At 43.3% G+C, this 17,576-nt stretch overlaps 1 protein-coding gene across 2 annotated transcripts in view; it reads right to left on the bottom strand.

Moving 5' to 3' along the window:
* The window catches only part of nek7 (NIMA-related kinase 7), a 53,608-nt gene that overhangs the window by 27,120 nt on the left and 8,912 nt on the right, over nt 1-17,576 (bottom strand). For both annotated transcript variants that reach the window (XM_068589624.1, XM_068589625.1), the window contains exons 2-3: nt 7,286-7,373; nt 693-833 (exon numbers count right to left, since the gene is read on the bottom strand). In XM_068589624.1, the coding sequence (XP_068445725.1) occupies nt 693-833; nt 7,286-7,345 (201 nt within the window). In that variant the 5' untranslated portion in view covers nt 7,346-7,373. The remainder of the gene's footprint in view (nt 1-692; nt 834-7,285; nt 7,374-17,576) is intronic.

Consider the following 17,576-nt stretch of genomic DNA (forward strand, 5'->3'; position numbering starts at 1 on the left):
AAGATGGAGAGATGGGTAGAAAATAGGGAGAGGAAAAAAAACACTAAACAGAAAACATGGTTGCTGTTATCTAGAGGGTGGCGTTGGAGTGACTACAGGTGTTTCACATCTGAGTAACACGCACAAATCTGTGTGTAAGGTGTGTGTATGTGTGTATACATGCTCAACCATTACAGCACACAGAAAGTCAATGATGTATGTGCATGAATCTGACCAAAGAGAACTGGGTCGTGCTGTAATTTCATGTTGGCCATGATTAAAAAATGGGTAAATAACTAACATCGATGTTTAAGTGTGTGAATGCAGCAGTGGAGTCTTGCTGTCTGAGTGGCCAATACCATCTATTAATTGCTTCATTAAAAAATAGAATCTGTTTTCTATTTTTCTTGCATTTTTCAGCACACTGAAATGCAATATATTTTACCATGAGTGACCGTGCTTTTTTTGAGTTTATCAAGTTGTGTTGTGTCTCAAGTGGATCCGTGACTTGTATTGCAGGAAAGTGTACCGCATGCAGGTGAGATGAGGTGAGGGAGGAAAATTGCCAGTAAGTGTGTGTATATTTGGCTGTTTGTGACATGTCTCCTGTCTTGCTTCAACCATTCATGAGGACAACCAAAAAAAAAAAAGGAAGAGATAAGAATAGTTCAATGCACTTGGTATCCAAAGTGATATGTATTACTGTGTCTCACCTGGACTTTCTTCAGGGCCACTGACGTGTGGTCTAACAGGTACCTTGCTCGGTACACCTCACTGAACTGGCCGCGTCCAATCTTCTTCTCAATCTGGAAGTTGGCCAGGGAGTTGTGGCCCATGTCTGGTTGCAGTGGTTTCTGATAATAATAATAATAATAAACAAACTCTGTTAGCATTTGTGCACACATATGCTTTTTCACACACAGCATATGCACACGCAGACAACGCATACGCTCGACAAGGGAAACACTAATGAAATGATGAATGCTATGCAGACATTTTGCAGATGAAAGTGCAACTATCTCTATATTATCTTCAGAGGAAGAGATGAGGGCCAAAGCTGCAGGTGAAGCTGTGGCGAGGCCCCAGCGTCTGTAGTTTGTTTTGCTGAGAGGCTGCTCTAGGCTTCAGATGATTTGACTGGTATTAGGCTGACATGTCAAGCTGGGAAAGGTCTTCTGGAATATGCACACACTGCAGAACTGTGTCACCTAACTAAAGCACAAAGAGCACCAAGAGGTTCGAACAGGCTGCAGAGGGGCACCACGCAGGACTTGGTGGTATTTTTGGAAGTCGCTGCCACGCCGGCATCGGACATTACCTTTTTTTAAATTGTACCTTAAATCTGCGAGGCAGGCAAATCACCCTTCATTGGTACCATTTTGTTGTTAAAACAACAGTCTGAGCTCCCTAAAGTAGAGGTGAAAAACATATTTCCCGACAAGGTTGAATAACATATCCTATTACATAAATACAGACATCAAATCACTCCATTTAACTTGTTTTATAGTTCACAGAAATCCTCCGCTATCCTTTGTCTGCCAAGTTATACCACTGACAGTCTGGCACTGGGCCACAGACAACAAGACTCCTCGGCTCTCCTCGCCACACGAGTGGCTTTGCAGGCAGAAACACTCACCTTCCACAATTAAAAAAAACCCCACTAAAATAAACCAGAATAAGCCCCTCGGATATGATGTGTGGAGAAAAAGAGAAGAAGAAAAAAAGCACGGAACAGGCTGCGTGACCTTTGCAGCGTTTTGGTAAACTTGTACAAGGCGTCGGCGGGAGCCAACAGAAGGTGACAGATATCAGAATGCCACATGTCACCAGCACTTGTGCCAATGTGGCCGTGGGAGCAGCTCAGGGGGAAGCGACTCGGGACAGAGGGGAGGAAGACTAAAAGGGGGAGAAGGTCAAAAACATTGCCAAGCACTAAAACACACTAAGAGTGTCATCACACTCATGGTATCTCTGTCAAACTGTTTGTTAAAGTCAGACCAGAGGCTGTACAGGAGTCCCTCAGGGGCCCGGTCTTTACAAAAGACGATGAGATTCAAGGAAACATTTACAAGGGATGCAACTAATAAATACAACTGAACTGATTTTTTAATTTTAGTCATCATAAAATGCAATTTCAAATGCTCATGGTAACATCTTCAGATTGCTCGTGTTGTCCAGTCAATAGTCGTTAACCCCAAAATAATCAATTAGCTGTTTGAAGCAGTGAATTTTTTTTTCTAACGCTTGACTGAATCAACTAATTGTTTCATAATTAGTGGCCATATAGAGGTTAAGCCTCATAATGTAATTAACAGAGTGAAAGGCTGTGTATTTAAAGTTGACCACAAGCTGTCGCCGCTCAATTAATTGTCCGTATGCTGACAAAACCAACCAAATGAATGAATAATATGTAGCAAAGATTAACCCACATCTTTGTTGACAAACACAAAGACACACACATGTAGTGGCAGTAAAGGAAAGCACAACTCTAAACAGGATTGTTCATAAAGTCACAAAGCTAGGACTTTTAAAGTTTAAAGATGACAGCCGAAGGAAGAGGCGTGAGCCAATTAGATGCCTTGTTCAATTAACACTTAACACTGTCGCGGTGTGTGCATTTTTCAGCTTGACACTACCATTATCCAAAGCTGTCTGAGAGTCACTGTGACAGAGAGCGCATGACACTGTATAACACAACGGCAGCTCAAATAGAACATTTGCTAATAGCTACCGACGAATGTTTTAACAAAAGTTATATATTGTTCGCATACAAAAATAAACTTAGATACAAGACAGGCATAACGCAAACCTATACACAAATCTTCACATTGAAAGTGTGGCCATATTGCGCAATGACGTGTCGTAATAGTGACAGATGCATTCGTGCAAGGATGGACAGTTTGAATGGTATAGATTCAGAGCGAGAGAGCAAGAGAGAGAGAGCGAGAGAGGACAAGAGGGCATTGCTTTCATTCGCTGCGTGGTAGCTTGACAAATGTTAGCATGAGCCTCTAAAGCGCTGTGACAACCGCCTGCTGAGAGCACAGTCTTGCTAATGTGTCCTGGCATGCCAGCCCCCTAATCACACATTTACATATGCAATGACCTACATTTGCATGTCAGATCGCACACTGTCCGGCATGATTAACAGTGGGCACCTCCCTGTGTGGAGTCGCCCTGGGTGGCAGCAGAGGCCGTGCGAGGGCGGAAGACAGGGCTGGAGGGAGGGCGGCTTTTTTGGCAGCCAAGGGGCCGGGCTGCCAGGCAGGATTATGTCAGCCAGCGGCCCCGGCATTAGACACTTCATTAGAGCTAATCTGTTTAGCAGTGGGCAGTGTATGTAAACTTCACAGGCCATTTGCGGCACCTCTTCGCCCCCTGGCCTGGCCTTCAAAGGGCAGCCAGGCCAAAGCTGAGTGACAGGCCGTCTCATCTGCCGCACACGGGTGTCACACAATCAGGAAGCTCCCAGCTGAAACACAAGGCCCCGACAAACACACACACATAAGGGGAAGTCACAGAGGAATGACCCTGAATGACGCAGGAGTCAGTGTCTGAACAAACCTGCTTGTAAGAATATCGATTGTCCATGTATAGCAAATTCCTCCCATATGAATGTGAAGACAAAAAGAGGAACACAAATCCTCTACCATTGGACAATATATTATTTAGTCAATGAAACATACAGGGTCACATGTAAAAAGTAAGAAATTATCACTATATTTATATATATATATATATACATATGCCTCAGCAAAGTTAGTTCGACCATTTGATTGTTACAGTCACTTACTAAATTCGGAGCTGCATAAAACAGACTTTCTTCATGTTTTCTTGACTTCCATTTCTGTGGTGTGCTCACTCTTTTCACTCACATCGTTCTGGTTGGTGATGGGGACAAGCTGCAGGGGATGGAGATAAGTGGCAGCCATGCAAGGCATTATGGGTAATGTCTGTGAGGGACAGTGTGTCTAGGGTATAAAGGTGACACACAACCGCCATGGGCTACTCACGAGCAGGGGGATTGAACGAGAAAGAGAGAGAGAAAAAAGGGGAGAAAAAAGAGAGGGAGGAAAAAGAGAGAGGGAAGGAGAGAGAGAGAGAGAGAGAGAGAGAGAGGAGACCGACAGCTCATCGAAAGAAGTGTGATACGGGCTGCCCAATAATGACACCATTGCCAAACACAACTGACAAGACACATGGAGAGTGGAAGAAGGAATGCGGAAGACAGGGAGAGGGAGTGAGGGAGTGAGAGTGAGAGGGGGGGAGACAAGCAGCAGAGGGGCGAGGGTGTGATGTGACAGCCCAGCAGCGCCAACGGCTGCCACAGGAAGGCCAGCGGCGGTAGAGAGGTGCTGTCTCCCATGCAGAGAGACTGAGAGGGATGCAGGAACCGAGAGAAAGAGAGAGAAACTCGGGGCGCATCCACACTAAACCGGCTGAATTCACAAATGGATCTCTGCATCTCGGCACAATGAGCCGGCCTTTTACGCACTCCAACAACTGAGCTTTGGTCAAAATAATAACTCCAGAATGAGGCTGTGGATGTGTATATTTGTGTGGATGGGGAAATTAGATGAGACAATAGGAGAAAGGAAGGAAAAGGAAGGGGGTTGCAAACTTTGGAACCAAGATACAAGATTTTACTCAGTGAGAAAAGTCCAGTCGGTGTCGGCTTGAACAAGTGCACTGAAGTCTGGTTGAATGAGGTGGACATGTGAAGGACAGCTGACAGGTATCAGCGCGAGAGGATCTCTCACTTATCAGCGGCGGCTTCGCGCATGCGCGATTAATGTTCAAAGTGGACGTGGCGCCTGCAGCTGGGAGTGGACCGTCTGTGAGCGCTTTGTGAGGCAGCGCTCGCTAGAACAGAAACTACATCACAAAACATGCTTTTACGTCAGGCTCAAGTCATCAACACTGCCTGTCGGCGAGGCTACGGAAACGCCCGTGCACGCACATAAATCTCCTTCAAAGTCAAAGCAGTGTCGTTTTGCATTCATGGTGTGCATCTTACTTATTTGTCGGACTGGGAGAGCAGTAAGACGCTCAGGTCTGAACTACGCCGTCTGGGAGAGATTTAAAGCGCAGCACCTGTGTGTTGCAGTGATAAGCCCCTCCCACTGCAGTGATAAGCCCCACCCACTGCAGTGATAAGCCCTTCTCAATGCAAAAAGAAAATTGAAAATGCAGTTAGCGCACGGTCAAATAATAAACGCTCTTAAAAGATTGCTGCGTTATAAATGCATTAACTTGCCCAGCCCTAATTAAAATGTTGATGCATAAAAGATGTATCGATAATTGTTCTGCAATCGCATCGTAATTGTCTGAATCACAATCAAATCGTGAGATGCCAGGAGATTCCACGCCCCCCTAGTGTGGACATAAATTGTTTTCACATTTATAGTTTATCAAATTTGCGGGATTGCTATGGACGTAGAGACAGGGAGGGAATACAAGGAGAGACAGAGACAGCAACTGGCAGGCAGGTGGGCCCACTCCCAAACCAGCCAGTCCTCTGCCCTGCCCCCCCTCCTCCCTCCCTTGAGCACGGCACCATGCAATATTCATCTTCAGCCGACCGGCAGGATTCACCCCAAAGGTGATTTTCGTTCCTCTCCCTCTCAATCTGCTCCACAGCCGCACCCGCCTTGTCTCAGCGCTCCGTGTCTGTCAAACTCTGCAGTGACGATCAAAATCTGATCTGAGAGGGCCTCCTCGCCAAACCCTCCCACTCACTCAAAGAGCAAATGCACCATTAAAAATGCACATCTTACCAGCTCATCTCGTTTACCTAATGCATATGCATCATACCTCCGGGACCAAGAGAAATGATATTGCAAGCGATACAGAATATCCTTCATCACATATACAATTCAGATTTCTTCAGGAGGAGGCTGGTGTTTTTTTTGTTTTTTTTTCCCCCACTGTGCTGCCGAGCAGACTGAACCTTGGGAAAGTGTGAAACAGATACAGGACTTGTTGAAAGACACCCATCTGGATGCTGCTTAGACAGTCATCTACATACTCTAACTGACTTTCTCTCCACTTCCCTCTAAATGTGAAATCAGTTCAGACGCCTTTCTGTGAGAGTAAAAAAAAAAAAAAAAAACATGACGCAACAGAGAAGGTTCACTGTGTTAAGCACAAAATTGGGCACGGAATTAACACTGATGTAAACTGCTAGAAATAGACTGAAAAAAAAAGTGAAATCATTAAGCCTGAACAATAACACACGATCAACCGCTGAGAGATCAGTGGAAGAGTGTGTGCGTTTGTGTGTGTGTGTGTACTAAGTGAAATTAATCATTAGAGCTTTTATGTGCAACCCAATTATCCTTAATTTTGCAATTACAAATCTAAGAATAAATTAACCCCCTTGGCAATTCCAGTGTTAATGTTGCAGTGCCCTTACATACACAAGAAAAACAACAACTGAGAGGCCTATTTTTAGTGTTGTTTCTTGCTCAAAAAAAAAAAGGTACTCTAGGGCATATGGATGATCCTCTTTGTTTAAAGCATATTCAATAGATATGGAGGCAGAAACATCCTTCTGGAAAGAAATCAATGGACCTGATGTTGGAGGGCGGTATTAAAATCCAACAGTGACCAGATCTGCACAGAGCAAACCTGAGTTGTATCGAACCAGGAGAGGCATGCAGGGAGGCCAGGCTTCACCAGCCTCCAGATCAATAGAAACAACTCAACATTCATCCACTGCTGTCTGTCTCACACGCCGGCTACAGCCTTGTGGAGGATGCTCGGACTGTAAGGAACAACTTGATTGACGCAGGAAAATAATAAAAAAAAGGGAAATACCGAGTATTTACAGTTCAAAATGTGAAAGAGGTGGGAGACCATGGTTTCAATGAATGGATTGTGCTATTTTAAAGCAAATATTTTGCCCCTGTCAATATATATAATAGGGAAACTATTTATAATCACAGAATTCTTCTTCTTAACAAAGTCACTCACTAAATGATTCTATGACACATGACTAAAATAAATGATTTACTTTTAGCAACACATTTCCCATCATCAAGAGCATTTTCTAAAAAATTGAGAAACTCTGGATGAATAATTTGACTTAAATATCCAGATACTTCCTCACCATAGTGCAACCATCCCGTTAATGTAACACCGCCATGTACAATACCTGCTCATGGAACAACCAGAAATGAACCATTTAGGACTAAATATGAAAAAGGTATGACAAAAATAAATGTGACGCAGCCAACAATAAGCCATCCTACTTCCCAACCCCAGTGAGCGGTTTTGCTCTGGTTCATGTGTGTGTGGGGTCTACCTGGGGTTGAAAGATCGGAACGGCCGCTTGCTGTCCTTGTGGCTGCGTGTCCATATCCATGGTGCTAGGAGCGCTATCCTTTACACCTCTGGGAAAAAACAAACACAATATTGAACTTCCGGTTAGCTGACTGAACATCAGACTGAACACTTCCTTTAAAAAACTACTTTCAATGTACAATAACATTTCACAGCAGGAAGTAATGCCATCGGTCAGTTGGAAAACTGCTCTCTGTTGTTTAGCGCTAAACCACCGAGCGCTGGCTGGAACAAGGGTGTCCAGTTTCAGCCGAACTGGATCACACGTCATGCCTGCGGATTTGACACTGTTTGTCTTGGGCGCGCTCAAGTTGCCGCATGGCGGAGCATCAGCACAGGCTGCGATATTAATCTGAACAAAGCAGAGATAATGCCACGCTGTATATCCTTGGCATTCCTCCAAGGAACCTTTCATGTGAATTACTGATTATACCAGCAATTACGCAGTTTCACTTAATTTTGTGTTTTCCAGAAGAAGAAAAAAAACACAGGTCACACAGAGGTGAGTGTGTTAGGTATGGGTGTATGCCACGGTGCTGTATAATTGCATGTTCTGGCATGTAGCCTAGAAGCAAGATAATTGCATAAGATACTCCACAACCAGTTGCTTAGCTTTTTCGCCACACTTACAGACAATATGAAACGTCACCTGATTTCATAGTTTACAAAAATCTTGAATTGCATGATCGCAAATGTAAAATTCACACACGCAATTAGCTTGTGTTTCCAGAGTGTCCACTCAGCTCTTGCATTTGGAAAGAACACATTTTGACAGATGCTCTGCAGTAGGATCACTTCCTGTGCACACTCCAATGCACATATATCATGGCTACATAGTCTGAAAATTAACACCAATTTAATCATAATTTACACGTGATATAATGCATGCATAACAGCAACCATATGTTATTCAGAAGTAATCGCATATGTTAAGTGAGGTGATTGCATGGATTAAACATGCAAAATTAAGCTAAAGCGCACATGTATTTCCTGTGATGCGCATGCATTTGCACGCAAGGTGAAAACATTAACGAGCAGAAGCAATCAGAGGCAGATAAAGAAAAGTCCCGGCTTTGCATGGGCATTGTCTACCGATAGAGATTTTGGGGTTCGGGTTTAACGATACTGACAATATCTCTTGTCTCCTCGCGATGTCTTATTCACATGGATCCTGTACATGCATGAAAACACAAATGGACAAAAACACATTAGAGTTTCACACAAAGCTAAAAGGGGACACAGCACACTTCACAGTGGGACATTTGCATGTTTTCCACTGGAGCGAAGGCCGTCTGTCTGCAGATCTGTCAGTCTGTCATTTGTGTATTACTAACCGTCTCTCGTCTCTGTCGCCTCAAACCTTCCCGGCCAATTAAAAATCCCCTGGCACAATGGAGAGGAGAATTTCACCGAGGAGCTGTCTCTCCCCTGATGTTGTCAGTACCATTCACTAAAGGTTAATAATGCTAATTAGACATCTGCAATATGCAGTAATATGCAGTGTGTGTCTATATATATATATATATATATATATATATATATATATATATATATATATACATACATATACATATATATATATATATATAGTAAGTGCATGTGTGTGTGTGTGTTGGGGGGTCTTTAATATGTGCATGTAAGAAAGCATGTGTATGTGTGCGTGGGAGCGTGCAAGTATTTTGCAAACACTGTGGCTGGCTTTTCTTTTTTTTTAGATTGGTTTAGCTTTTCTTTCCGCGGGCTCACTGGCCTTCATGTGAGCTTTGAAGCTCATGGAAATAACTGTTTGCACAACACTATTACTCCTGGGATTGCATTGACTATATTGGGAATATTGTTTTTCAGAAATTTACATTAAAAGCTTGTTTCAAACAAGTTCAAATCAAATCAAATGTTAAAAAAAAAGGGGGGGGGGAGAGACGACGACTAGAAAAACAGTGTTAAATGACTGATCCTGTGTTTCTTATTCTTTTCATTAATAAACACACTAAAGAAAAGTAAATTTTATAAGCCAAATGTTGTCATGACTTGTGTAAAGGTCTTACTTCTGGTTAGGTTGAGAAACTGTAAGCTACAAATGACACCATACCATGTCAATGTGTTGTAACAGCAATAACAGGATATTGTCAGCTTCCTCAAGTCTCCCAAACCAAGCACCACACGATCACCTTAACACGTGAAACATAATGACATCAGTGAGTCTCTTGTGTTGCCCGTTACGTGTCCAATACGATGCTCTGTTTCCATATATTTGTTTTTATTCTATTTAAAAAAATTGATTTTTATATTTCTGCTCCAATCAGCCCTCACAATAATTGTCTTAATCCTCGAAAACAGTAAAACCGAAAACTGCGGCCCTTCAAAAATACGTTTGGACTGTGTCTTTGTTATATTTGTCGCTGTGTAGGTGAAAATAAGGCCTCCTGCACAGAGGCTGACTGGATGGCTGACTAGCTGAGTGTGGTGACATGTTGGTTTCGGTGTTACAGGGGCTTTTACAAGTCACCCACCCGGTCGACCTTCCTGCCTATTTTAGTGATTATTTGCACTTCAGCCTTGTGTTTTGTTAGATTGGGACTGGCACCCTGACTCCTCTCCCTAACCCTCTTGTGTTTCTGACTGTGTCTATGTGTCAAAATAACCAAGGGGCATCTTAGCTCCTTGGCGTTCTTTCGCCTCCCACATCCCACGTTAACGAGATCAATTAAGACTGCCTTGTTGGATTAACGCACACCAGGAAACATCACAATTAACGACGCTAACTCAATCAAATGAGGCAAGGTCACACGCACGGTTCAAGTAATGTGCAACCCATCAAAAGCGACGCCTTGTCCTTGTGTCCGGGCCAATCCGACACGCAGATTGATTTAAACTTTCATCATGTGAATCTTCATGCTCCTAAATCTCTCACTCTCCATAAACCCCCCGCTACGCCGTTTCCACTGCTTCTCTCATCGTCTCTGATCCACAAACAGTCCCAGAAAGGAATTTTTGACTTTCAAAACATTTGGTGGGCACAAACAGCAATGGAAACTCAAGTCTGTCGGCCTTTTCTGTCGGGGAGAAGAGGAGAGATGGAGGCCGGCTGGCTGGGATTTTGGCAGCGGTGGGGCAGCCGCAGCTAAAATCTAAATCCCACAACTATTCATAGATGCATGTGTGAGACTAGTGCAGAGCTTTGGTCTGAGACAGCTGCAAATATTCAATACGATAGACCCAAGTTTAGAGGGGAGGAGAGAGAATCAATACAGGCTAAATATGTGGACACACAATATACTCTGACTTCAAATCAGAATATATACATTTGAAGTCTGGAGTTTTGCACCAAGCCTCGTGTTTCAGTGCTTTTGGTGTCATTTAGTAGCTGAGAAGTCACAATTGTATCACACAATTAATTTTACTTAGCGAATAATCCCCAACAATTCTCCCCATTTCCGTGACAGATGTGAAAGTATAGTTCCTTTGCAGTTATAAATTGGAGCAAGTGGGTTGCGAGAACACCATTTATCTCTCTGACAAAACCCAGGGTTGTTTTTTACTGTGGAGTAGTGAAAAGAAAAATTCCCGTCCAGACCACCAACCAACTCGGTGTAAACAAACACTGTTTTCTGACTGCGTTCCATCTAATGTGAGACTTCAGCCCGACATTCTCACAGCGGGCTCAATCACACGTAGGTAATTAAATGCTCGAGGAGGGAAGGGAGACACAGCGAGGCAGAACAAGAGGAAAGAAAAGGATATTAACAAGACTAGTCAGCAATTTTCTGTAAACATCCTTCTTTGTTCTCACACTTGCAGCACACATCTGATTTGTTAATTCACTCTTCCCTTGCGACACGTCTCCATCTCTCATCGTCTTCCTATTATACTCATCTCAAATCTGTGATTGTGTTATTATTTTATTTTTCTGTGACATAAGCTCTATCGCACGCAACACTGTGCACAACTCTACACCCGCTCTGCTCAGCAAGAAATAGACTTTGAGTAAAGAAGTAACTTTTTGCAGTTCCCCTGATGGCCATAAAAAGCTGGCTGCGTTCGTAAATCCAACTGTAATTAAAAAGGGGCACTTCAGCGATGTATTGCACTTTCATAAAGTTGGGGGACTCATCTGATGACATCATCAAGGTTTTTTTTTATTTCAAACTTTAGAGAGATCCCTCCAGAACGATGAATGACATTATACAAGCATTTCTCAGGCTGAGACGTGCTTTGTCCTCACGACGAGTAAACTGAACTTCATGAACAAAATCCTGTGTCCTTTTAGGTCCACGGAAAAATCCCCATTCTTTCATCGTACTTCTCTTGATCTCCAGAATAATTTCCGCACAAATTTGACTATCTTTTAATCTAATCTGTGTGGAAGCATTCCTTCTTGGATAATGGATGTCTCTGCTTGTCACAGTACCACACTGGTCAAAATGTTTAGCCATTGGCTTAAAAAAAAAAAAGAAATTGGATCATTAATCATCCTTAATTAATTAAATCAGGATTACAGAACATAAATGCACCAATAGACAGATTATTCCTATATCACCACTCCACATTTGTTTAATTAAACTCACTGAAAAGTGGCTAAATGTGAAACTGTAAATGCTTTTTATTTTTTGTAGCTTGTTTATTGACCTATTCTGCCCCGTACTTGTTTGCAACTTCATCATTTCTGTCACCACCATGATCATTAGTTTTCTGCTCAACCTTTTAAAAAGAGTTCTGAAAAAGAGTTGGCAACAGAGTGGACTACGAGGCGTCCACGCTTGAAATGAAAGAGCACATCCACGGCCCGCTGGTTCAAAACCGAGCGAGGAAAGGCAAAGGGGAGAAAGGGACAGCGGGGACAGAGCCGGGCCGAGAGGGACCGATGCAGAACTGAGAGAAAAAAAAATGGCAGGAGTGGAAAAAAAGAAGCTTGCTAGCCCTGATGTGTTCATGATCCTGAGAGAGACGGTGTGGAGCTGTGCACCACAGAAGTTGGCACTGGCTTTAGCTCCACTTTAATCCCCATTTCCTCTCTTCTGCATTATTCATTTAAAACAGGGGAATAGGAAAAACAAAGACTGCCTTGATCTACCTTTTTATAATCGGCTCCCAAACTGTGAGGGACAGGGGGGGGTGAACCAGGAATTGAAGGGTGCTGAAATTAAGGAGTCCCAAAGACATGGGTGCTAAATCTGCGCTCAATTCCAGGACAATAAATATGAACACAGACTGATGAGCATGGGTCTAAGGAGGAGAAAAAATATATTGACAAGAAAGAAGGTGAAGAGAGGGGTTTGGAGAGGGGGGCTAAAAAAGAAAAAAAAAGAGAGAGGGGAAAAATATAATGCGACACTATCCGGCCTGGGTGTAGGATGTGAAGGAATCAAAGGCACCTTTGAGGAGTCGGAAGACGACAGTGAAAGTGCTGAAAGAGTGGTGTCCATGATTACAAGAAGTGGAGAAATCTTTGAGTCTGTGCTCATGAAAGCCCACCCCGGGCCTCGTCTGAAACCCCTGCTTGACTAACACTGATGACACAGAAAGAGGAAAGAAAAAGAAAAAAAAAAGGAAGAGAGAGGAAGAGAACCACTAATGATGGAGGGGTCCGGATACTACAGAAGCAGCGCACTCTCCAATTCATTTTAATCACGATTCAAAATCATTAGCCCAAATGTGCGAGTACTCGTGTTCCTTGGACCACGAGCCGAGAGAGAGAGAGAAAGAGAGAGAGAGAGACCGAGAGTGGGAGAGGACCAATTACACCTCAGCATGTGAGCCAGTCTTTGAGGTCTTTGAGTTAGACGGTCCAAGACTTGATGGAATACAAAATGAAGAGAGGAAACTTTATTGTCTCTGAATCTAAAAGAAGATAAAGGGAGAAACCTTTGAAATAGGCTTTGCAAAGCCAACCGAACCCACGACGGAGTCAAATCATTTAGACTTTTTTTCAGTTTCCACCAAATCTGGCGACAAAAGCATGAAGTTAATCAGGGCGCAACTCAGCATGAGAATATCAGTCAGATAGAGGACCTAAACAACAACACTGACATCAAACAGGATTCATTATTCAACGGGCAAAACATGGCTGTATTAATGGCGAGGTCTCCTTCAGACTGCATCTGATCAAACTCAATGTGGCTTTTCAGGCTCTTCCAACTAGAGCTGGACCAAAACTGGATTTCTTTTTTTAAGGAATGGAGAAATCAATGTTTGGGAGTCCATTCAAACTCTGATAACAATATTGTTAATGCTATATTGTATACACAGAAGAAGGAAAAAAGCAAACATGTTTTATATATGGATGCCTGATACGTGTGCTTCTGAGCTGCACACTTTACAGTTGAAACATAAAGAGACAAAGACGCAATTAAGGAGTCGTGCCGTGACTTGACCGAGATACATAACACCAAACGTCTGCCTAAGCTTGTTGTGTGTCACAATGAGTGTGATGTCATCGGAAAAGGAGGTGCTAGGAAGTCAGTTCCAGGAACAAGAACGTAAGAAGAAAAAAAAAAACTTTCCACCTCGGACGACCAACGACATCCTTCTTCTTTCACTCCGCCAAGTTGTGCATGGAAGACGACTCAGTGCCTCTACGGGTCAAAGTCAAGGACGCGAAGGAGCACGTCGTGGGAGGCAAAGACAATTCTAACAAGCTATTCTTTCTGTCGGGATGTGGAGTCAGTTAAGGAGACACTACGCAGGATAAAACGATCAATTGTTGTGCCTGATGACCATTGTCAAGTACGTCTGCCAGGTCCAGTTTATATACAGGCTGATATTGTGCAGCCTTGCGCATTGGCAGACATAAATACCTGTCCTCAAATTAGCTCTAACTTGTTGGTATTTCAGTCGGGCAGACTTACTCGTCCGTCACTCTTTCCAACTCATTGTTGGAGTTAAGTTTGACATGAAGAGGCATGCAGTATAAAAAAAGCTGTACTATGATGTTTCTGCTCTGTGTGTGTAATAATTTATTTGTACAACTCAGACCTTCACCCGCTCCCTAGTGGAGGGAGCCGAGCAAAATTATATATATATATATATATATATTAAAAAAAGGGAATTAAGACATGAAAACTGCTGCAGTCCATAGGGACACTACAAGGCCAGTGATCCATAATGCTGCTTGCTGACTATTTATAGCCCTCCGTTGCATTTTTCACTTTCCTATTTTTATAGGCTAATGATTATTTCACTGCAGAAGTAAATAGCACAGCACAAAGCGCCTGGGCTTCATGTGAGGCCCAAATTGATTTATTTCCCAACAATTCAAATAAACTAGCACAGTGCGCTGCTCCAGAGTGTGTACATTTCACCTACTGAGGTATTTATAAAAACACATCTGCACTTTCACCTGACCTTCCATGAGCCGGTAATCCTATAAAAACTGGATCCCCTCTTGCCTTTATTCGTGTGTCTGCCCACACATGCACACCTGCACTCTTGCATCTCCTCCTATCTCGGTTTTTGTTATGCATTTTCAGCCAACATGTATAGTTAAGATGTCCCTCCATTGAGAGAAGATCTCAAGGACATGCAGGTGTCAGCCACCCTGCTCCGCTTTCTCCTTCTCCCTTCGCTCTTGTCCTCCCCAGCTACTCCCCCTGCCTGCTCTTCTCTGTTGCCGCCGTGTGTTGTCGACCCCGAGCTGGCACGTGGCTAAAAGCCCCGGCCACCTCTCTGCTCTATTGTCCTGCCCACTCTACGGCGGTACTGACGGCTCTCTTGTGGCGAGGGGCCCTTTGTTGCCAGCCTGTCACTTCAGCAGGTGCCTTACAGCGAAAGGCAGGAGCCAGCCAGCCAGCCAGCCAGCGAGCCAGCCAGCCAGCCAGCATCGCTTCGTTAGCGCGGCGCACCGTTTGATGTGCTCATTTCATCAGCCGGAGACGGCAGCCAAGGAGGATGCTAATAATCACTTGAAAAACAAAAACATTCCACTCAGTCTTGTAAAAGATAAACTCCAATTTCAATGATAAAAGAAGAGTGACAGACAGTCATGGTACCAGTCAGAAAAGAAAAAAAACGCCAGCCACACTATCCCTCTTTCTTTTCCTCTCCCCCCCTCCTCCCTTCTTCTAGGTGAAACAAATTCATTCTGTCAATCACTGCAAATAAACAAGGTATATTGACAAATTGCTGACTGTGTAAGGAAAGACAAAATTGTGTGGGCAAAGTATGCAAAAACAGAGCTGCATTTAAGACAGCTTGTGTGATCCCTCAGAAACCAGCTTAGTGTGCGAAGGAGCAGGCTGTGTGAAGCAGAGAACCCCCCAGGCGTTCAGGGGAGGGGACCCTGGGGGTTTGGACTATATGCTTGCAGACCCTCACTACATTCACAGCCCTTCAAAATGCCATATTACTATCACACCTCAGTTAAAATAGAAACCAAATGCTAAATATGTAAAGAAAATCACGAAACACTGAATTTAGACTGGCTGAAGTGACGTTTTTAAGAGGTTTGGGGGACTAATGATGGTTGTAATTCCAACTCCAGCCCACGATGGTTTGAGAGCAGAATTACTACTTTTAGGGTGCCATGTTAAGTGCACCAGTATAGAGGAAATGTTTGAGTGTTAACATATAGGTCCACGTCAACACAAACTATACAAAGTGTGGGTCTGATTTAGGGCTGCAAATGTCTTCTTTTTTTTTTTGCCAAGCCCAAAAATATTGATCTATTTACTTTAACAAAAAAAAACCAGCAAAAGCAATTATTCTCACAACTGAGAACATGAAGCAGTACAATGTGACAGTTGCTGCTTGAACAATGACTTCTGCAAATACAACAGTCAATCAACTGGTTGCAACTCTAATCGAATGTCTTTGAATTCAGGAGAAAGCAGTGCAGTCAGTGTTGGGGCAGTTCACATGTGGCACATTTATGCGAAACCCCTAACATCACATCACATGAAGGCATCATATAGCGGGCCCCTCTATAGTACAACTCTTCAACATACTGAAGCTACCACACAGAAGCAAAAACAAAGGTGTGTGAGGGGAAAAGACAGATATCTATGATTATTTTGTTTCGGGTATTTCTGAAAGCACACCTCTCGGTTCATCTGAACATTTGAAAACATAATATCCACAACCGGATTTGCACACGCAAGACGAAGATCCCGAGGCTTTAGGTTACATTAGTGCTCTGTGGCAACAACTCACGGTCTTTCACAATGCAAAACAGAGCGTTGCAGAGCAGAGCAGAGCTTCCAGTGCTCCAGGACCAATAAGGGCTTTGTTTGTTAGCCGTGTCACTGACTGACCACCGAATTAGCTTCATCACCTCTGGCACCGGGATATTGGATGTGACATTCTGTACCACAGGGCTGTGGCTCTGTTTGTCTGCAAGGCCAGAGGGCTTACAGTAATACAACATAAAAAAAAAACAAAAGACATAAAATAGGGACATGGGAAAATAAATAAGGGTATGCGAGAGAGTCACTTTTTTTTGTTGTTCGGTTCTAAATAAAAGGAGTGTTTTTACACAGCATTTCCACCAAGAGTCTGGTCTTCATCAGCACAGCTGATTTCTGAAGCCTAACCTTGTGATCATACTAACAGGAGTCAACAGATGAGTGTCATCATCTCCACGGCGTTCAGATTCTGAAATGACATTAGCCTTCCTTTTCCGCTATTAATATCTATAAAGGAGGAGAGGAAGCTGCAAAGAAGGAGGCAGCTAGACACGGCCAATGTGTACTAAAAATTGCAGAAAAACAAACAACCAACAGATACAGAAATTAGCATGTGACAATGCTGTTACAACAAACTCTCAATAAGGCATTTGTTTACACAATAAATTAAAGAACAATAGGTGTACATTGATTACAAAGCGTTTCATTCCAAACTAGTTATAGAGCCTTGTACCCCGAATGCAGGTCTGACTGTGACAGTACAGCAATGACAAAGTGCTGATCCACCTCTGTGTTGTCTGGAGATGACGAGGCCTGTCACTTGAGTTTCTCATCTATGAAACAACCATTAAAAAATACATCTGGTAAATGTACTCTATTTTTCTTTCCCCCAAAAAAACAGCAGTCTCTCCATAGCCCCTTCAAGCAGGTTTTTCTCCGTTCTCCCTGGATAGTTTGAAGCAGTTAGCCTGCGTCAGCATCGAAGTTTGTCTAAGAGGAAATGACAAGAGCAAGATGTCCAAGTCATTAGTAATGTGAGAGGAGCAGTTCCCAGGCACGTCTCGTTACATAGCTGAGTGCTAACGTGAGGGCTGAGGGCTCGTGTTGGGGCTTTTTCTGGGCCCAAAATCGCTTACT

Source organism: Clinocottus analis, unplaced genomic scaffold, assembly GCF_023055335.1.
Source record: "Clinocottus analis isolate CAN_PGR_092001 unplaced genomic scaffold, fCliAna1.0.p SCAF_23, whole genome shotgun sequence".
Taxonomy (NCBI): Eukaryota; Metazoa; Chordata; class Actinopteri; order Perciformes; family Cottidae; genus Clinocottus; species Clinocottus analis.